The sequence below is a fragment of the Lacerta agilis genome, chromosome 10, assembly GCF_009819535.1.
Source record: "Lacerta agilis isolate rLacAgi1 chromosome 10, rLacAgi1.pri, whole genome shotgun sequence".
In the NCBI taxonomy this organism is placed as follows: Eukaryota; Metazoa; Chordata; class Lepidosauria; order Squamata; family Lacertidae; genus Lacerta; species Lacerta agilis.
In genome coordinates, this window is record NC_046321.1 from 43,886,187 (window position 1) to 43,907,990 (window position 21,804).

Consider the following 21,804-nt stretch of genomic DNA (forward strand, 5'->3'; position numbering starts at 1 on the left):
CTATCATTTTAACTTATGTGAACAGGAAGAATTTAGCTTTGCTGTTATTAGAGCACTGCCAGAGCATTCTGTTAGCAACCCTCACCAGAAGGAAATTGCTCTGGAGACACCTTCAAAACACTGCTATGAGATGCAGAAATGCACTGTGGAGCAGAACATGTTACAAACAGTGCCTGTTGGGTGTGCATTAGTACAGTACTGGGTTCCAAAATGGATTAAGAACAGCAAACAGGGTTAAGATTACAGGCATTCATTCTCTTAACTCAGGAGTTGGCAAGGCTTACCTCTGTGGGCCAGACCGGTGCAGTGCAACGCTGAAAATGGCTTCTGCGCATGCCCAGGTGCCGAAAATCGCACCTGCGCATAAGCCATTTCCGGCGTCTGGGCATGAACAGAAGCAATTTCTGGCACCACAGAAGAGAGCCCCCATGCCGCTCCAGTTTAGCGCAACGTGCTGGGACTCGCTGAGCAGGTGGCTCAGTTCGGGGGTGGCTCAGTTCAGGGGTGGCTCGTGGGCCAGTTAAACGGCCTCCATGGGCCGCTTCTGGCCCATGGGCCTTAGATGGCCGACCTCTGCTCTAACTGGCTAAGGAAAACAAAAGCCAAACAGCACTAACTAGAAACGAATGCCACTTAAAACACAGAAGTACAAACCAGAATTTATTTATATATATATATATATATATATATATAATTAGGTCCTCTAATTTTAAAAAGCTAGAATATAACTGTATTAATTTTGTTAAAACAGAGTAAAAAGTCATACCCTTTGAAGCTGCAAAATGTTTTCAAAAGTCCACGAACACTAAATATATTCTATCTAAATATATTCTAAAAAAATAAAAGACATAGCAGAGCATGAAGCATCTAGGTATAGAATATACTTGCTAGGGCGGGAAAAGCTGCTTGGCATGTGGACTTTTCAGTGTCAAGCTTTGAAGTTTGGTAGTTCCAAGTGGGGAGCTTTTAAGTCCGGTAGTTCCAACCGGGGAGTTATTTTCTGTTACCTGCAAAACAGCAAAAATGGGGGGAGGGGGACAACATTGGTTGTTGGCCAAGCTTATAGCAGAGAGAGAGAGTATCGCTTTAAATAAGGACAGAAAGAATACAGTAATGTGAGCAGTAGCCTGGAACACTATATAACAGGAGCATTTACACTTCGCACTTTGTAGACTGTGAAAATCTATGGCAGGCACTATCTGTCAAAGGTGTGTTTTCTAGCTACACACTGCCACCAAATGAGAAGGAACCTTCATGGGCGGTAACCATGTCCCAGCCTCTGTTTGGTGTGGAAGGTATTCCAAGGTGGGCTATGTAAAGTCTATGCAGGTTCCTGCATATGGGTCTTAAGTGGATGCCTTAGGGATGAGGGAGAATGTGCTTTATCACACTCTCCCATATTGCCACCCACGCAGAACTGTGGGTGTCAACCTTACAGCATCTACTGCTTGCTAAGGACCAGGGAGCTGCTCAAAGCTGGTAAGTATTCAATTCTATTTCTCACATGACCAGAGCCATACCCACTACTCCACATGGCATTTACAAAAAGACATGGTCCCTTAAAAGTGCAATTTTCTCGCTGGGCTTTATCGTATCCCCCACCCACCAATATAATCTTAGTCAGTGCTTGGACAGGAGGCCAGAGAAATTGAATTTAAAAGCTCTACTGTAGCAGAACAAAGGCCTACCATGTCCAACATCCAGTTCTCAAAGTTCCACAGCAAATGCTTATTCAGAGGCATACTGCCTCCGATAGCAGTACACAGCCATCTAGTAGCGACTGCTAGCCTTATCAGTTCCCCTAACCCCCTTTTAAAATGCTTCTTACCAAACGTATTTTCAAAGGACTTGAGCAATCATCTGGAAGTGTACATTGCCTTCTGAGTTCACCCGAAGTTTCCTCTGCGGTACCAGCCGGTTCAACAACTGCATCGTCAACTTCCATTTTATGAGAAACAGCAGGTTCCCCTCGACTATTTCCAGAACGAGAAGCAACGTCACACGTGTCATTCTCTTGCTGACTCTGCCAGCTCTTTTGAGGTGATGTTTGCTCGGAAACATCAGTTTCTTCTGCAAGTGCATCTTTCATGAACGCTTTTAAACGTGTTTTCCTGCGGAAACTCTTTTTAGCAATGACTGCTTGGAGTTTGGCTTCTTCAGCAATAATATAGACTCGGCAACGTCCTCTAGTGATAGCTGTGTATACATGCTGCCAGTTCTGGTGAGGTGTATCGCCAACAACATATACAATAGTATTTTCCTCAGAACCCTGAAAATTATATTGAGAAAGAGCTCTTGAATTAAACTGTTTAAAAAATGCTTATGGTTGGGCCCAGATTTAGCCATGTATAGAGAAGGTTCACTGAAATAGGGTCTTAGTTAACAATGACTAATTTAAACCCAATTTGTTTACTTACTTGACATGGCTAAGTCAAAATCCAGCTCTCAAAGTTTTACAATAAATTAAGGAGTCTAAATGCTTCAAGTTTTTATTTTTTTTCCTTTACAAAATTAAATAAAGCCATTTGCATCGCCTGTAATTTCTACCTCAGGAGCAACAAACAAAAATAGACAGGACTAAAGTAAAAGTATTTCTGCCTAATTCCTATATAGGCACAAGTTAAGTTTCTGAGTCATGTGGCCAGGCCCTGCCTCTTCCTTGGCTTCTTACTTTTCCACACTGGCAGACACACCTCTCAGAGACTTGCCATGTGCCCTTTCTAGATTTCAAAAGTTACTTTCTACTATGGATGCTGACTTCTCAAGTTTATGTTGCAGCAGGGCCAGGAACAACTTGATGGCTCTCATCGAAGCTTCCTTCTACCACAATCCTCTAAGTTGAAGAGTTAAAACTAACTCCACCTCACAGATGTGATAGTTTTGACAAATAAATGCTGCTGTTTTGAATTAGGGTATTTGAGCAATGACCCCACAGCTTACCTGAAATGTGTGAATAGTTCTGGCCCAGGCATGCTTTATCTTAGAGTGTTTCTGAAGGGCTCTATAATGCATGACATACTCAGGTCCATCAGTTATGCCAATAGTCAGGAAACGGCGACGATCGACTTCCTTATCCTATAAACAGAATATGCAAATTCACTGCTTTTCAGTACAGCATCAATTTGCCAGCTGGGTCCTTAACTTCAAGCAGTCCTTCCACTAGGAACCCAGCCGTGACATTCTCCTGATTACAACACAGGTGCATAGATTAAGCCCCATCTGAGAATTCCCTGATCTCCTGTACTTTGAAGCCACACACCTCATTTTACTTAGATGTGTTAAGTTTTCCAGTCCACCTGCCTCCTTCCAATTAGTGCTGCCTCCTTACCTGAGAATCAGACACAGAGATTTATTTATTTTTAAGCTTCTAAAAGCAGGACGATGACAAGTTTTTCCCCCTGCCACTAAACAACTATTGGATCAGCTGAAGATTTGAGCCAGTGGATACTCACATAGCATCATAGCGCCAATTAGATTTTGATAGCAAGGCTTGTAATAATTAAGGCTTTTTGAAATGATTACCACTTATAACGGCCCACCAGATCCACTATCACAGAAGCAGCGGATCTTCAATAAAGAAAGCCCCACGACTTAATATCAGCAATTGCCCCTTTTTACATCTTTCTATCATAATGAGGTACAGTACATTGTGTCTCTGTCATGGTCTAGAGGTTGGCTGCAATTAGTCTTGATTAAGCTTGATTTTACTGCTAGGTTTCTTTAAAGCAAAAATAATAACCATAACAAATACAGTGGTGCCCCGCTAGACGAAAAACGCGCTAGACGAACGGCATTCGCTAGCGGAAGGCTGCCCCGCAAGACGAAAAAGTCAATGGGGCTGCCTCGCAAGACGGAAAAAAAAATTCGGCGCGAAAACCTCCACGCTGCATTGCCGCTTCGCTAGACGGAAAATTCGCTCTACGAAGACACTCGTAGAACGAATTTTTTTCGTCTAGCGGGGCACCACTGTAACTTCTCTGGACAAGAATTACATAGGCATGTTACTGGACAACAAACCTTGGCTACAGCTTGTGGCTAGCGAAGAGGTACTGTAGCTTAACCACAAGTCCTGGTTTGGATGACACAAGAATTCAGCACGGGATGGGAATAAAAGAGAACACAGGAGCTGAAAGGTTGCAAACTCCTTCCTGGGAACCTACATATTTGCATAGTCCCACAATGTCCAAACCAGGCCACTGTAATGCCACAATTTCTGCTATTGTGACTCCAAGATTTTGAACGGCCAAATATGAACGCAGACTAAGAAAGGAGGCAGCTGCCTTTTCATGTGTGACCTGAAAGGCGGGGGGAAATGTCTCTCCTTTCCAGGAAGAGTTCCGAAATCCATTGATCATTCTACAGAGTACTTGCCTCTTTAATGAAGAATATTTCTCCATTGCACAACCGCTTATCATCATAATTGTTATTACGGTCATCATCAGCATCACAAGTAACGGAGTCTTTTGCGAGAAGATCTTTCATATACGCATTCTTTGTGGAACAGATTTTGTCACCACACAAAAATTGCAGCCGATTTTTATGGTTTCTGAATCAAATTGAAGCACAGGTCTAAATTAAATTAAAGTTTCAACAAGTTGCTCTTTTGGTTATGGCATTAATGACTGCCCAACAGCTCCCCAAAGTAATTTTCCTGGCTTTGATAAAGAACATGCAAGAAAGGATGTTGGGAGGTTTGCTAATAGATTCGCCAGCTTTGCTGCATCAATTAAAGCTAAGCTTTTTAAAAAAAATATATACCTCCTGGGAAAACAATAAAATAGCATATTTCTTAGCTTTTCCTTCCAGTTTATTATGAACGCAGTTAAAAACAATAAAAACACCAAGCACACCCCAATTTTAAAAACAATGTTCTCATGTCAATAAGCTGGCAAACTCATGGATTCTGGACTTTACAAATGTCTGCTAGTACACCAAGAACTAGAAATAAGGACCTTTTCACACAGCGAGAAACACTGCAGTTGTGAGTGGGACTCCCATGATATGTTCAGTACAGCATTGGAGTGATGTCCTAAGTCCATGCAAGGGGTGAACACAGCCATATTGTAAGTGCTCCAGCACTTGCCATGGTGTCCCGTTGCGCCAGAGGCGGTTTAGTCATGAGCCGGAAAACTGTCTGTGGACAAATGCCGGCTCCCTCAGCCTGAAAGCAAGATGAGCGCCGCAACCCCATAGTCGCCTTTGACTGGACTTAACTGTCCAGGGGTCCTTTACATTACCTTACCTCACCTTACAGCACAAACACTGGTTAGGGATAACCTTGAAAGAGTGAAAGCTCTTCAAAAATGTCATACCGCGTTGGGTGCCCCGAGTAGTGCTTACAGCAGATTTCATTTATGATGTCACAGTCCTTCCTAAGATAAGAAGAAAAAACTTTATTAGTTTAATTATGAATTATATACAATAGACTTAGAATAATAGAAGCTAGGTATCTTCAGTGAAATAGCAAACGTTTGCTCCCTGCCAGTAAATCGCTTCCATAGTTATCTGCTCAGACAGAAAAGAACTTAAACAATTAACACCGGCACAAAGAAAAAGGTGGAACAGCTGAAGTAAGGGTTTTTATCCTTACTTTGAGTACTTTTGAGTCCTGTGAGAATAAGAGAAGATAACAAGAGCTGCCACTGTCACTCTTAGGGGTCTCAAAAGCTCAGAGGGCAGTAAGTGAAGCAGAAGAACTGCAGATTGGTCACAGGAAAGGGGTAGCTATCTCTGTTCACAATAAATGACAGAAATACATATATGCTCTAGGAGCGAGAAGGGTTTATGACTTAAGCTATTATGGTCTAAGAATAGACCACTGCCCAACGGAAAATACCAGTGATCCACACCTTACACCTATGTTAACGATAGGTTTACAATGCACACATGAAGATCCATTATCTGCAGGAATTGTATACAATACACTATATCTCTCCCTCCTCTGCGCACATACTGCTGATATCAGGTGATGCACAACTTTTGCCCCATTTATGCAACGTTGTCCTCAACTGCAAGCACCTTGGGTTTTTCCTCCACCATTCATTGCATCCATTCATTGACCTAGGAAGAATAATTGGATGTACTCGGGCATCTCTTAAGTAAACGCTACTCCTGTTTTGCCTCATCTCAAGAGAATTTACTTCATATGCTCTGTGGGAGAACTGAGCCAATTGCTAGCTCTACAGACTCAACTGTCCTTTCACAGAAATTAACCCTAGGTCCTTTTTGTGTGTGTGTGTTACTCTAGAACGCGACAGAAATATTCTTAAGAACTGGCTTTATACACACACACACACACACACACACACACACACAAAACCAATCCTTGCAATATACCATAATGGAAAGAGGGATGTGATGGCGTATCTTGATAGTATGATATACAGTGCCAATCAAGAGAGTATTGGAAGATAAAGAGAAAACAAGCATTTGATTTACCCTCTTCTAGTTTTGCTGAAGGCACTACGGTAAGGTACAGATTTAAAGCTGTTATTTCCTTAACCATTGTTAAGATAGCAACGTGGAAGGGCTGTAACTCAGTGGTAAATATCTGCGTTGCATCCAAAAGGTCCCAAGTTCAATGCCCAGCATCTCAAAGTAGGGGAATGCCCCGTCTGAAAACTTGGTGCAAGGGCCGCACATTTTCTCCTCTCGTGAGAATAATACCCGCTCCAGCCTCCGCCATCAGTTGCTGTTAGTGATTATGTCTGTTCAGCACTAATCAGAGCTAACTCCTAATGGGGTTTTTAAAACAGTCAGCCCAGGGAACTCCACATGCGAAAGAACTGGGGAAGCAAGCCTGTGATTCTGCAATCAAATCCCAATTGCTTCTCCATGATTGACAGACGGGCAGTGTCCTTTCTACAACGGTCAGCCAAAGTTAGCCCACATCTGCACACACAACAGTAACAATATTTTTATTATTTATACCTTGCCCATCTGGCTGGATTGCCCCAGCCATTCTGAGCAGCTTCCAACACGTATAAAAAACATAATAAAGTGTCAAACGTTTAAAAACTTCCCAATACAATTTTGACATGGCTATTACCTTCTGAAAGCAATGAACTGTGACTGCTTAGGATCTTGGAGTCCCGGCCCGTTTTTAAGCAAAGCTTCAATGGCATATTGCAAATCTGATGACAACGCAAGACAGGAAACTGGTTACAGAACAAGCAACTGAAACCGAAACCACTACAGTCCACTGTGAAATGGCTGGTTACTGACTGCTAGGAGCCATAATGCCTTCCCTGTGGCCCACTGAAGATTGCTCAGCACTCACCCCCCATCAAACTGGCAAGTGTGTTTGCAAAGCTGTCAGGGAGGTAGGTACACAACAGTGGCTCTCCCCATCACAGTCCTGCTATTCTCAGCCCACACAGCTATTTATTATTTCAGTTATGAATCATTTCCCAGGAAACATCCCAAAGCAATTTAAACAGCGCACACACAATTTCTAATCCAATGCAGATAAAAATCTCCACTTACAAGGCTTTGGCTGTCTGGGGAAAGTGTGATTGCTAGCACCAAACAACAGGGAAGGAACACAATGAAGATCATTTATATCCCATCGTGCCCACTTTGTGTGTGTAAGCGAGAGTGGTGGTGGGGCATTCCAGTGCATGTGCAGCCCTGGCCCACCCCTGGCCTATCAACAACTTAGGATAGACTAGACAAGTTTCACAAAGCTCTAGGGCAGGGGTGGCCCAGAACAAGTCCCAATTTGGCCCAGGAGGCTGTTTTCACAAAACCATGACCACCTGCCCCACATCTAATGCCAGGTGCAAGACAGGTAAGAGATGCAGCAGGACTGGCAGTACCAGTCCCTGTGAGGATGTCAATCACTCAGCCAATTCCTGCAGTATGCAGCCCTATTCTCAGTGCTTTGAGAAGCACCAGGCTGGCGAAGTCCTTTTTGCTGCAATTGCCAGCTGGCTGTGTGGTGCATGGAAAAGCTCTTATGCAAGAGGATACATATCGGTGGGCGGAACAACCCATCTGCCAATTGTCTGATGTCATAATGATGTCAGGTGACCGAGAGGTAGATTGTCAGACCCAGCTGCCCAAGCTGGTCCATGAGGGTGAGGCCAGCTAATGATTTGGCCTGCTGGGCCAAAAGCTTTCCCAACCCCTGCCTTAGAGCTATGCAACAAATCTAATTGCATTCGGTGCAATGTTGAAGTTGCTCTGTGCTTTTTCAAGGAAGGGAGATAAGCCATCCCAGTTAAGTACATCATGGATATTGTGCCCGAGGTGGGTGGGTACTAAAGTGAGGTCTACATAGCACCTGGTGGCTGATAGCATTCAAAACTGCTGGAGTAGGTGGCATTTCTTATGCAAGAAGGTAGATTTGATGTGCCTCAGCTGTTTTAGAGCATGCTGCCTTGCCTTGGGAATTTAATGTGTGTCAGTAAACCATGACAAATTTCTTTTTTTAAGTAGACCATGCAAGGCTGAAGGCACCCTATACCTATGCTACCCAGTAGCTAAATCTAAATCTGCAGCAATAAAGCATGCATTGGATATTGTGCAGCATTTAATAAATTTTATTACAAAAGTTTGAAACTCACAGTGACTGCCATCTCCAGGAGGTAAAGCAACAAAAATAAATTTCTTTTCAGCACTTGGCACGGCCCACGTTTTGTTCTCTTCCGACATCCTTAGCACTTCATCAAACTCTGGGTATTTCTGCTTAGAGATTCTGCATCCAAAACAAAGTAACGAAAGCGTCTCTTGCTGCCCTCGACAGAATTGTTTTCTTTATGGGCAACATCATTTAATTTTTAAGCAAAGAACCATAGCTTCGTTTCATACACAATAACTTATACAGATTGTATCCTCCCATTACACAATATGTTTATGTATAGTTATCACACCACGCATTCCCAAAAGAAATAGGTTTGGTTTGTCCCAAATGCTGAACTAAATTTCAAACAAACATTAATGGGAGGATACAATCTGTTTCAAGTAAGAGGCTGTTTTTAAATACAAGTGTCAACACATGCACAAACACACACACACACACACACCAACATTATTCAAAAGGTTTGGGGTCTTTCCCCCCATTGTTCCGAGACAGAAATGTGACAGTGATAGGCTAAGCTTTCTAAGCATGTTACACATCTCCAGGTAGAAGTTCAGCAAAAATTCCAGTGCAACACACAACTCAATATCACTGTGAAGAATAGAGCAGGTTGTGGCAATCAGATATCTTCCTGTATAAGAGGGGAAAGTTCTCATGACACAGTCCGCTTGGGCACAACACGACAGCAGCACAGAGGGCAAGTGAAGCTGCGCAAATGAGCAGGGTGGCACAGCAAGCGAGTGGCACAAGCAAGCCTTCCTGTGTCCCTTGAGTCACAACCACCTGCCAGCCCACTTGCACGTGCACATAAGACAGAGAGGGACGCCTGCGGTGAGCCAGCGGGTGCAAGGAGCAAGCAGGCAGGCAGCCCAGACAGGTCTGCAGGCCTTCAAGCACTTCCCTCTCCCGTCACAATGGCCCCCATACCGCTGCCACTGCTGCTCACAAAGAAGGGGGGGGACAAAGAGGCGGCGGTCCTTCTCCCCTTTACACAGCCACCAACAGGAAGAAGCGGGCAGCATCGTGGCAGAAAGAGGAGAGAGGCTCGTTCACCTCTATTCTGTGATTGGTAGAGGCAGCAGGGATTTTAGGATTGGGGCAGGTTGTGAGGAGATTGGGAGGTCTGGGTGAAATGTGGGGGGGTTGGCAGCGAGGTGGGGGCTTGGCAAGCGCAAGGGCAGCAGCCCCACATTTTTTTCCAAGAACAACCCAAAAAAACAAATCCCTACCTTGTTGCGTTATCCACAATTAACTGTGACTCAGCCCTGTGGTTAGTTTTCAGTTCTATAGACCAGCCCCTTGACTGAAGACTCTCAAAAATATCGGCCAGCATATTACCAGGCTCAATACTGGGTAACTGCCTAACATCACCTAAACAAAGTACAAAGTTTATATTTAACGAAATTAGCTGCATTGTCGTCATTATTTTATTTACTGCATCTCTATCGCACGCTCGGGTCTCTCCAGTATCCAAAGCTGTTTACCGTGATATAGAATAACACATCAACCCAACTGCTTCAGTCTAAAGTAACAGCAAAGACAGCACCAGCTCCGAAATGATATTGTGTGATTTTCTTAGTAAGGATTTTAAAATAAATAAATAAATATTTCCCGTCTCTTATAGTTCTCCCCAAGTTGGGAGTCCAAATTAATATGGAAAGAACATTCTGTGTCTCTCTGTGTGTGTTGGCACAATAGCTCATCCTGAGCAGTCCGTAAGGACACAAGAAGAGCTCTGCTGGATCAAGCCCAAGACCCCTTCTAGTCCGGCATCCTGTTATCACAACCAGATTCCCAGCAACTGGGAGGCATGCTGTTTCTGACAGTGGATGCAGAACATAGTTTTTATCCCTCCATGCATATGTTTAATCCTCTTTCAGAACCATCCAAGTTGCTGGCCATCACCAAAGCTTGTGAGAGCACGGTGTTTAACTATGCACTTTGTGAATCTTTTGTCTGCCCTAACCTTCCAACATTCAGCTTCGCTAGACGGCACACAGTTCTAATACTATGAGAAGGAGAAAAGCAACTCCCTATCCACTTTTGTTGCATATCCTTATTAAGAACCTTGTAGCATCTGCTCAAACTGGGGATACCATATAAACATCTAGAGTAGGGGTCAGCAAACTTTTTCAGCAGGGGGGCCGGTCCACTGTCCCTCAGACCCTGGGGGGGCGGGGCGGTCTATATTTTGGAAAAAAATAATAATGAACAAATTCCTATGCCCCACAAATAACCCAGAGATGCATTTTAAATAAAAGGGCACATTCTACTCATGTAAAAACACGCTGATTCCTGGACCATCCGCAGGCCGGATTTAGAAGGTGATTGGGCTGCATCCGGCCCCCGGGCCTTAGTTTGCCTACCCATGGTCTAGAGAGTTCCCTAGTACTTCCCATTATAAATATTTATTCATACATCACTTTCCGTCAGCCCTAATGAAAGAAGCATGAAACACAGTGGGATCTCTTGTATTGGTCCAGAGCCAAGGGCTTTCTGGCGGTTCCCTCACTGCGAGAAGTGAGGTTACAGGGAACCAGACAGAGGGCCTCCTTGGCAGTGATGCCCGCCCTGTGGAACGCCCTCCCATCAGATGTCAAGGAAATAAACAACTATCTGACTTTTAGAAAACATCTGAAGGCAGCCCTGTTTAGGGAAGTTTTTAATATTTAATGTTTTATTCTGTTTTCAATCTGTTGGGAGCTGCCCAGAGTGGCTGGGGAAACCCAGCCAGATGGGCGGGGTATGTATGTATGTATGTATAAATAAATTATTATTATTGTTATTATTATCATCATCATCATCATCATTATTATCATTATCATTATTTTGCATGGATATAGCTCGTTTCGATTTGTCTTAATTGTTCAACAAAGCTTTACACTTACCAAGAATAATAATCTTCGCAAGCCGGGCATGGTGCAACAAGAGTTGTAAAACCCTGCTAAGCATTCTCACAGGCACCATACTTCCTTCGTCTACAACCAAGACATTTACTGAAGAAAATGTCCATTGATTGCATTTACTTTCACTCCATTTAGAGAAACTGTAGGTAACCTTAAAAAAAAAACACAACCCAGTAATTTGAAATTAGAATTCCTTCAAAGAATGATTTGGAGCATCAGAGTCGTGGGTTTGCTCAGACTATAGTTTGCTATGAGGTTTAAAGCAGCAAAGTATGGTTTGCACTTGGCCCTTCAAAGTAGAATCGGAAACCATGGATTGAAGTTGGAAGGCCTTTTGGGGAAATGACATGAAGAATAGCAGCTTTCAGAACAGGGGTCAGCAAACTTTTTTCAGCAGGGGGCCGGTCCACTGTCCCTCCTCAGACCTTGTGGAGGCCGGACTATATTTTGAAAAAAAAAAATGAACGAATTCCTATGCCCCACAAATAACCCAGAGATGCATTTTAAATAAAAGGACACATTCTACTCATGTAAAAACACCAGGCAGGCCCCACAAATAACCCAGAGATGCATTTTAAATAAAAGGACACATCCTACTCATGTAAAAACACGCTGATTCTCGGACTGTCCACGGGCCAGATTTAGAAGGCGATTGGGCTGCATCTGGCCCCCGGGCCTTAGTTTGGGGACCCCTGTTTTAGAGAATCAAACAGTTTCAGTTCTCTCAAATAATGCCAAATATAATATTCAGATCATTAAACTGAGGTGCATATGATTATTCTACCATGTTATTGGAACGGTTTTAAAAATAATTCCTACCTGATGCAGAGTATAAGCAGGTCGCCCTGTTTTATCAGACAAGAGAGAAGCTGCCCTCCCTGTAGGTGCTGTATATAAAACATTTAAAGATTCGTTTCTGCATTGAATCATGTTGGAAGAAAGGCCGGAAGAACCAGTATTCCATTCTTCAGGTGCATCGAGGTCAGCTTCAAAATCTTTACAGGCATTTATAGCTTCTTTATTTTCTGCCTTGCTTAGATAGCAGAAAAGGCGGGTAACTATTGTTGTTTTCCCGCAACCACCTTTCCCACTTATGATCGTCACTGGATTGGAACAGATCAGTTCTATAGCACTCTCCTGATCTGGATCTACTTCTACATTGCGTTTCAATTCCTTCTCGGGTTCTTCAAAGTCGGAATCGGGGTTGGAGTTTTCTTGCACATCTGAGGAATTGCCAGGCTCCTTTTGGTCCACTGCGCAAGGTTCCTCATCGTTTATTTCACTTTTAACGTCTCTCGAGTTAGTAGCATGTGCACTTCCATTAAGTACCTTTTTCGGATCGGCACGCAGCCGCCATGGGGTTTTATTGCTGAGCTCACATACAGAAGTTGCAATTTGCTTTTCAGAATTGAACAAATGGGGAAGGAACACAAGCTCTCTCTCGGTAACCACAATGTTTTCATCTTTCATAAATTTAATCGATTCCCAGGCATGTTCCACGGGCATATTCTTTGATACCATACGTGTCAGTTCACGCTGTTCTTCATACGTATGTCCCAATTCTGCACAGCTGTGTTTGAGCTTTTCATATACCATTAGTGCATTCTTCTGCAAATCGGGAATCTTCTCAAGAATATGTCTGCACTCTCGTATGGCCTTCCAAGATGCCTCACCAAAGTAAGTATGCAGCTCTCTTTTCATTATCTTTCAGAGAAAGCAAAAGAAAAAAGAAAAAAACCTGTTATTTTGACACATGGCATTTTTAACAGTACTCTATAAAGTTAGAAGGCATGCAACCTTCCATGAGCATTGGTGCACTATTTTCAACCAAAGCAAGCAAGTTCAACAGAAATCCCAAAAGCCAATTCCAATGTTGGCCAAAACATTAAGAGCGGTATGTAACTAAGTAGTCCGTTAGTACAGAGACTTCCCCTCGCTCTCCTCCCCAACTCCAACCCACATGCTAACGAGGGTTGGCAGGAGGGGGGGGGGGTAAACCCAGAACAGATTTAGGGGAGGCACAGAAAGAGGAGGGAGGGGGAAGTTCTGTTGCACAGCCAGAAGTCTTTGCACAAACAGAACTACTGTAATGGATCCTGCCCTAAGACTACAATTCTATACCCTGCTACTCAAGTCCTATCGTTTCCAACTGGGGACAGAACTGCAACAGCTAAAAACTAGTATTCACCGAAATTAAATAAAAAAACCTAATGGGCAGAGGGCTGCTAGGCTTAGGAACAAGAGGAAGGCTGATTGGGAACAGCTCCAAGGACTTTGTTAAGCGCACTAAGGATGCTGGGATTAGGGTGGCAGATACCAAGGACAAGCTGCGTGCACAGATGGTCAGGGAAGCCCAAAGTAGGCTGCAGGACTTGCCACATCAATTCTACCAACAGCAAGTATACGGTATGATGATACTCATCTGTACTTTGCTGCTAAACCTGGATCAGGAGAGGGTGTGACTGTTCTAAACTAGTGCCTGGGTATAGTAGTGAGCTGAAAGGCCTACAAAGCAAGAATGAATCCTGTTAAGATAAAGCAGGCATAGGCAAACTCGGCCCTCCAGATGTTTGGGGACGATGATTCCCATCATCCCTGACCACTGGTCCTGTTAGCTAGGGATGATGGGAGTTGTAGTCCCAAAACATCAGGAGGGCCGTGTTTGCCTATGCCTGAGATAGAGACTCTGCGGATGAGCAGTACCCAGGTCTAGGAGTTCCCCTGTCCTAGACAGGGTTGCACTCCCTCTGAAGGAACAGGTCATAGTTTTGGGGGTGCTCCAAGATCCAACTTTGTCTCGGGAGGCTCAGGTGACCTCTGTGACAAATAGTGCCTGTTATCACCTTATGCTGGCATGCCAAACTTGACTTTTCCTTGGCCATTGGGATAGATGCACCACTAACCTCAGGGTTGGACTACCGTAATGTGCTATGCTATGTGTGGGGCTTCCCTGGAAGCTGCAGCTAGAGCAGAATGCTGCAGCCAAGTTGCTGAGGGAAGCACTCTGATGTGCACATACTGCACCTGCGCTGAGGGAACTGCACTGGCTGCCGATCAGCTACTGGGCCACCTTCAAGGTTGCCTGAAAGACTGTATGTCCGTGTATAGACCTGTAAGATCCATTAGATCACCTGGGGAAATGCTACTCATAGCCCTGCATCCTACAGATTATCATAGGCTGGCCACCGCAAAATGGGCATTTTCTGCTATTGCCCCTATATTATGGAATGCCCTCCCCTCTGCCATAAGCGAAGCAGCAACCGTCAGTTGCTTCATATACCTTGTAAACGCATCGTTTTTCTAGGCCCTTCCCTGACTCATAAGGTTGGGCCCTGTTTTATGTGTCTGAACCCCCCAATTCCTGTTTTATTGGCTTCTATAGCCTTGTATTATTGCTGTTTTATTGGTTCTAGGCTGCTGTTTGGGTTTTAGTGATATTGGTGTCTGAGTGTGTGTATTGTAGACTGATTAGGGATTTTGAAAATATTAAGCAGTTAATAAAAGTTTTAAATAAATAAATAAAATTAACTTTACAGTCGGTGCAAATCAGGCCTCTTGTCTCTCTTTGGATTAGAATGCAACCCAGCTGTACTACAAGAAACTGAGGTATCTGCCATAATGGGGAGATGATGTGAGGACCCCGTTTCCTCTTTCCTGTTAGCTAGGTCTTTGCTCAGAGAGGCCAAGTTGTATTCAGGGAAGAAGGCAACTTTGCTCTTCCAACAGCTTCGGTATTTGGCTCATGTAACAGAAAGAAGAAAACACCCCGTCTCTCCCTTTGTAGCTGTTTGCTTCAATGGAGGAAAGTCAGCCGCTAAGGGAGACAAGGCAGAGCTGCCTTACCCTGGTTTTGTTCATGCACAGATCTGCAGTCCCATGAGAACATCTGGTGAGAGAACCAGTTGTGCATCCTTGCCCCAAAATTCCAGCAAAAGCATGGAAAAATCCCAAAGCTAGCTTTTGTACATGGCATTCTTCTATAACGCTTATGAAACCATTACATCTAATCCTGTTGAAGCCATTTTAAAATCTATTGTAGTACAGTATGACTACGGTTCAGCTGACTTGAGTTATAAGTTGTTACAGGGGAAAACTGAGTCCCATTATCAAATGAACCGCCATCATATTATGTTCGTTTGTTGGCATCCATCTGTCTCGAGAGACAACGGAGCCCAAGTCAAACGTCTGTGTTAGCAGCACTGAGGTGAGCCGTGTGTTTGGAGGTCATGGGCTGCCCAGGCAACAATATTAGTTTCTTACTTCTCCGAATCCAAGTTTCCATGGCTCTTCCTTCAAGATTTTATCCAATTTTGTCAATGTATAATCTTCAGCATGTATTTTGCTCCAGTCCAACTTTTCAATGCAACAAGAAACAGCTCGTGGCAGAAGCAGCGGCATTAATTCCAATATAATCGGAAAGGCCAAGGCTACTAGTACAGCTTTACCTGCAACTGTGGAAACAAGATACAAAAAAATAAATAAATGCTACTCATAAAAATTGAAGTCAATATGTTTTATTGCAAGTTTAATTTAGCATGGATAAAGATTCCTTGTGTAGTTACTGAAAGTAGTTCCAAACATCGCAATCTCATATACGTTGGGTTGTAATCAAAGGTAAAGGTAAAGGGACCCCTGGGGTTGGAATCAAAGGTAAAGGTAAAGGGACCCCTGACTGTTAGGTCCAGTCGCGGACAACTCTGGGGTTGCGGAGCTCATCTCGCTCTACAGGCCGAGGGAGCCAGTGTATAGCTTCCAGGTCATGTGGCCAGCATGACTAAGCCGCTTCTGGCGAACCAGAGCAGCACACTTAGTTCCAAACATTGCAATCTCATATACGTTGGGTGCCTTTCCTCAATTGGAGGCACCTTTGAATCCATCCTGTGGACATTTGTCATCCATTTCTTACTTTGTAGTAGCTTACATAGATTTATGAGGCTGTGAAAGCAGTATCTGCTTTGAAAGAGAGAGAGAGAGAGAGAGAGAGAGAGAGAACAAACTGCTGCTATTTATGAACGAGTTAGGACACTGTTTGAAAATATTAACGAACTCCTTGGTTCAAATATAAAGTATCTTGGCTTGTTAAGTTAAATTATGCTTAAGTCCTGTGCACCCTCACACTGAGTTCTTGCATTGCCTCCTTCCACATTAGCATGATGCAATTCAAAACCTCCAGGGGTAACTAAAAATAGCCGAAATTGTGAAACTGTAGTTATTAGGCTTGGAACAACCCAGGATCCGAAACAGCACTTTGATATTGTTTCAGATCCAAGTTTGTTCTAAACCTGGGAACTACCGTTTCTTGGTTCAAGGCGCAACGGGAAACTTTTGTTTAATTAATCCAGGGAGTCCTCAACTGCTGTGTGCCGAGAAGGGAAGACCAACAAAATGACAGAAGGCACAGGTGCATGTATTTCTCAATTTAATAAGCCAAGGCAGTTTATGTCTGAACCGGGCCAATTTTAGCACAGGGAATCTGAATACAGTCACTCAACAAGCCAGTATAACAGAGCTGTGGCTCCTGGAAACTCAAGAGTAGCTACAAGCAGAGTTTCACTCATTCTTTGTGTGTGCCTAAGTATGTTCTGAGTGTAAATATAGGAACAGCCAGCATAGTGTGACCCTGCTACTGAAGTGTATCCAAAGGCATGTATTTACACTTCCTTTAAAATAATAATAATAATTTCCTAAAATAATATTATTTTAAAATTCCTTTAAAATAATAAAACTACAACTAATCCAGAACGCACCTGCCAGACTGGTGACTGGGAGCAGCCACTGGGACCATATAATACCTGTCCTAAAAGATCTACATCGGCAGCCCAGTATGTTTCAGAGCACAGCACAGTGTTGGTGCTGACCTTTTAAAGCCCTAAATGGCTAGGCTCAAGGTTGCCATCTAAACTAGCCAGGTGTTTAACTGACAATCAATCACAGTCAGTCCATCATTTGGAAAATAAAGACTTTAGAGCTGTCTTGCCCTCAAAATGGCAACCAGACATTCTGTTTTGGTGACCGTAACCTTGTTTTAAGGGGGCCATTTGGCACCTAGCTTATATATCTGAGTTTCTAACACTGCCTCTGAGCAAATGATTAACCCTTAAAAAGTATTGCCCCCCAATAGATATTGGATTGTTTTTCCTTATCAACAAGCACAGCTTCCTTAGCCTTTGATATAATGTTTGAAATTGTTACAAAACATTGTTTTCCTTAAAGCTAACCTAAATGTGGTAATGGCCAGTTTGTAGCTATTGCTTCTTAGGTCTACACTTAGATCTTAACATAAAAATACTTCTTTTGAAAAAAAAAAAAGTTTGAAGAACGATACTGAAGTCTATCACTATCACTTTATAAACATATATTTAAAAAAAAAACCTGAATTCCTATCTGATTTCCATATAAAGCTAAGACCAGTGAAGTAGCCACTATAATAAGAAACAATTGAGTATTACATAGTTATACTTACATGACTCCTTAACGTAATGAAAAATGTCAAAGTTTTTGGTATCCGTACACGTTTGACTTTGGGTATTTGCAGATATCGCTCCTTCCTGAAGTTTTGACTCCTGAAACTGCTTCAGTGTTTTTTCAAGATGTGCAAAGTTTAAAGACTCTTTAGGAAACCATTCAAAGAATGCATCCCGAAATAACGGTGGGACATTACATTCTTCAAAGAACAGTGAAATAATATCTTTCCCTGCATCAGGCTGCAGAAAATAAGATGGGTAGCTCTTCATATAGTACTTTGATTGAGACCGTGTAAGTTTGGCATTCACTTTCCACCAGGGATCAACCAATGGAAACCGTCCAATCACTTGGTATGTCTCTTGGGATGCTTTATCCTGAATTTTAACTGAAATGGTTTAGAAAATGATTGTCAGTACAATAGTCAAATGTGCTGGTACAATATTATCTCTAGTGGGGTTTTTTATATATATAAAAAACAAACAGTCAATGATATGGCAAGGGGGTGGTCTGCTCAGATATAGGCTTTCCTAGAATACAGTACACAGGTTCCACCAATAATTGTTGGAATGCAGAAAAGATTTGTGCATAAATGGGCAATCAGTTTTGCAAGAAGTAGCCTATCAAATACATGAGGCAAAATTACAGAGTAAACACAATTCTTCTCTTAATTCTTCCACTTTTCTCACATACAGGACCTGAAATCATGGTTTCCCATTACAGTCATACCTTGGAAGTCGAATGGAATCCGTTCCGGAAATCCGTTTGACTTCCAAAACGTTTGAAAACCAAAGAGCAGCTTCTGATTGGCTGCAGGAAGGTCCTGCAGCCAATCGGAAGCCGCGGAAGCCCTATCAGACATTCGGCTTCCAAAAATAGTTCACAAACTGGAACACTCACTTCTGGGTTTGTGGAATTCGGGAGCCAAAACGTTCAAGAACTAAGCTGTTTGAAAACAAAGGTACGACTATATAGGAACAAGCCTAGATGGGTCTCATGCTCATATGCTCTTCCTCTCCTCTTCTCACATGGAAATGCAAAGCATTCATCTTTAAGCAAACCATGTTCCCGGTTACATCAGAACTCTAGGAACTGAGGCTTGTTAGAAGAAGCCAGATTCAGATCTTGGCTTGTTTTTAAAAGATGTACAATAGTCTGTTTTCACAAACCATCTCCCCCTAGATTGTGCTCACCAAAAAAAGTTCTACAGTATGTGTTTACTGCAAAGGCCAGCTGTGTAGAGCCCTGAGTAACTAGAAACATAGGAAAGTTCAAGCCTACTTCCACGCACATCCCAAACAATTATTTAATGTTGTATGGATTGTGCTTTCTTCATGAAAGGGAATGTAAGTTATGTACGTACCACACTTGAGTGAAAGGTACACTTGAACTACAGTATGGTGTAGTGGTTAGTGTTGGACTTATTACAGTCGTGTCCAAACTTTTTTTTCAAAGAGGGCCAGATTTGATGAAGTGAAGGGCTGTGGGGGCCAACCAAAGTTGTTGACCTTTTTAAATGATTTTTTAATTATTTTACCCCAAAGTTGTTGAGCTTCTTTTAGGATTCAAGTTGTTTAGCTTTGCTTAGGGTTGGAGTTGTTGGGCTTCTTTTAAGATTTAGGTTGTTCAGGTTTTTTTAAGATTTTACCCCAGGAAATAAACTGCCACAGGAGCTGGATTAAACCGAACAGTAGGCCAGATTAGTCCCCTGAAACAGACTTTGGACATGCCTGGACTAGCACCTCGGGGAACCAGGGTTTAAATCCACACTCAGTCATGAAGCTCACATGACCTTGGGCTACTCACTACCTCTCCTCAGACTTATTTACCTCACAGGGTTGTTGCGGGGATGAAATGAGTACAGAGAGAACCATTAAACAATACTCCCACTACTTATGTAGAGCTTTAACAGCAAGAAATTTGAACCCAGCTCTTACATAGTCCCCAACTGCTCCTTCCAAGGCAGCAGAAGTGCAAGCTGAACGTAAGACATCTAACTCACTGAGTGCCCTGGGCCAACTGATAACTCTTGGCCTAATGTGCTTCACATGGGGAGAACAAAGTATGCCACTTTGAGCTCCTTTGAGAAAATAGTGGGAGATAACTGCAATAAACACTTTCAAAAGCAAAGTGCCCACTAGAAACAATGGGATTATGAAATGAAGTTCTGCATTTGTTGGCAAACACTTTGCAAAGACAGGAAGAAGGCAAGGTTACAGAGCAACTGCTATACATGACTATGCAAAAGGGAGTCCCATGCAGTTGAATAGGACTTGCTTTCTTTTAAGTGTGCATAGTTTTACAGTCTTGAACTGCAGAAAAAAACATAACAAATCAACAATTAAGTCTTTTGCAACGTAAACAAATACGGTAGTCCCATGGTGGCACCTGAAAGGCTACCAGTTTTATTACAGCAGCAGCTTTTGTGGGCTAGGATTCACTTCAGCGGGTGGACCCAGGGCTTTTTCCCCCTTCCAGCAGCACCTCTCAAGTGGGCACCGTTGCCATTCTAAGAGAACGAAGTTCCGGCACCTCTTTCTCTAGAAAAATAGCACTGGATGCAACAATGAGTTGGCAAGAATGGGTGTGAAGAAAGGTCTGAGGCAAATGAAATGCAGGAAATTCCACACTTTCGTAATGACTTTAAGTGTGAAAATAACTACGACGATTCATTCACACTGCAGCATGGGTGGACAATTGCCCTCCTCCAATTCCACCCTAACCCCTCGATTCACAGCTTTCATTAAAAAAACCCAAAAGTTTGTTCCATTTGTAGAACCTGAAATGTGAGGCAAATGTACAGGCACTGTTCCAACTAGGCTACTCCCTTTCAGCGTTTTACTTGTCTCCCCACCACCAGGAAAAGTTTCCTCGGACGCCCATGCAAGTCCGAGGTGCCGCTGCTGCTTGTGTTAGCACCTAAAGTGGTTTAAAAAGTGAAAGACACACATACGCCAAGCATTTATATTCCTAAAAGGCGTGGGGTTTGTTTCCTGTTAATGCAGAGGCGCTTCCCTGTTTCTTCCACCTACACTAGTTGAAAACAAATTTCGGGTCCCACACAGCCTTGCCCCTCGGACTGCTAGTCCCAGACTGGTCAAGCGCCGCTTCAAATGCAAAGAGGAGGGCGAGGCCTGCCCACGTCCACCCGGAAATGCTGCCCAGCGGGTCCGCGGGGACTTGCGCCAAGCAGGCAAGCAGGCAGGTGCTCAAGGAAGCGAAGGAGCCTCCCCAGCGCCCAGGCCAGCGCGCGCCTCCTCCTGCTCCTTACGGGTCTTGCGCGACGGTCTGTGAAGCAGCTCCTGGTTCGCGCCACCGAAAACATCTTCGAAATCCTCCGGGTCAGGGTCGTCGTCCTCGTCGTCGTTGCTCTCTGCATCTCCGTCCTCGGGAGCCGCCTTTTCTTCCTCCGGTTTCAGCGGCCGCAAGAGCCCCCAGACCTCGAAAGAGCGACTCTGGTCCGACCTGCGGCTCTGCGCCATTTTTCGGAGTTCCCGCCCGTGCAGCTCTTTCCTCCGCGCGCAGCCGCTGCTTCGCCTGTAAGGATGCGCGGCCTCTTCCGGCCTGCGGGGCCAGAAACAGCGGGCAAAAACAACAGCAGCAAGAAGCGCCCTGTTTCCGGGTGTGGGATTTCACAGCTTGCGCAAGAAATTGCTGCTAGCCTCCTCTGCTTGCCCATGATGTGCCTGCGCAATCAGGATTAGCAAAGCAACAGTGCAGTTGGTGTGAGAAAAGCGGAAGTTGCCTCAGTTTTGGGAGCGGTGGCTGTGCTTAGCAATCTTTTGCAACAAAAGCAACTCGCCCCATTAGGTTCGAAGCGCAGAGCCGCAATGCCTAGCCCGCTTAAACTACAGG

The 21,804-nt window shown here is 43.7% G+C and overlaps 1 protein-coding gene across 1 annotated transcript; it reads right to left on the minus strand.

Annotated features, from left to right (window-relative positions):
• Positions 1–777: 777 nt before the first annotated feature.
• HELB (DNA helicase B) lies at positions 778–21,525 on the minus strand. Its single transcript, XM_033162590.1, has 14 exons — positions 21,221–21,525; positions 17,951–18,337; positions 15,748–15,938; positions 12,307–13,191; positions 11,470–11,638; positions 9,811–9,952; positions 8,568–8,698; positions 7,049–7,133; positions 5,313–5,372; positions 4,372–4,546; positions 2,941–3,075; positions 1,838–2,269; positions 987–1,007; positions 778–956 (listed from the first exon to the last, which is right to left on the minus strand). Exons 1-14 carry the CDS (start codon positions 21,429–21,431, stop codon positions 888–890), a joined length of 3,093 nt encoding a protein of 1,030 aa, XP_033018481.1. The 5' UTR covers positions 21,432–21,525; the 3' UTR covers positions 778–887.
• Positions 21,526–21,804: the final 279 nt, after the last annotated feature.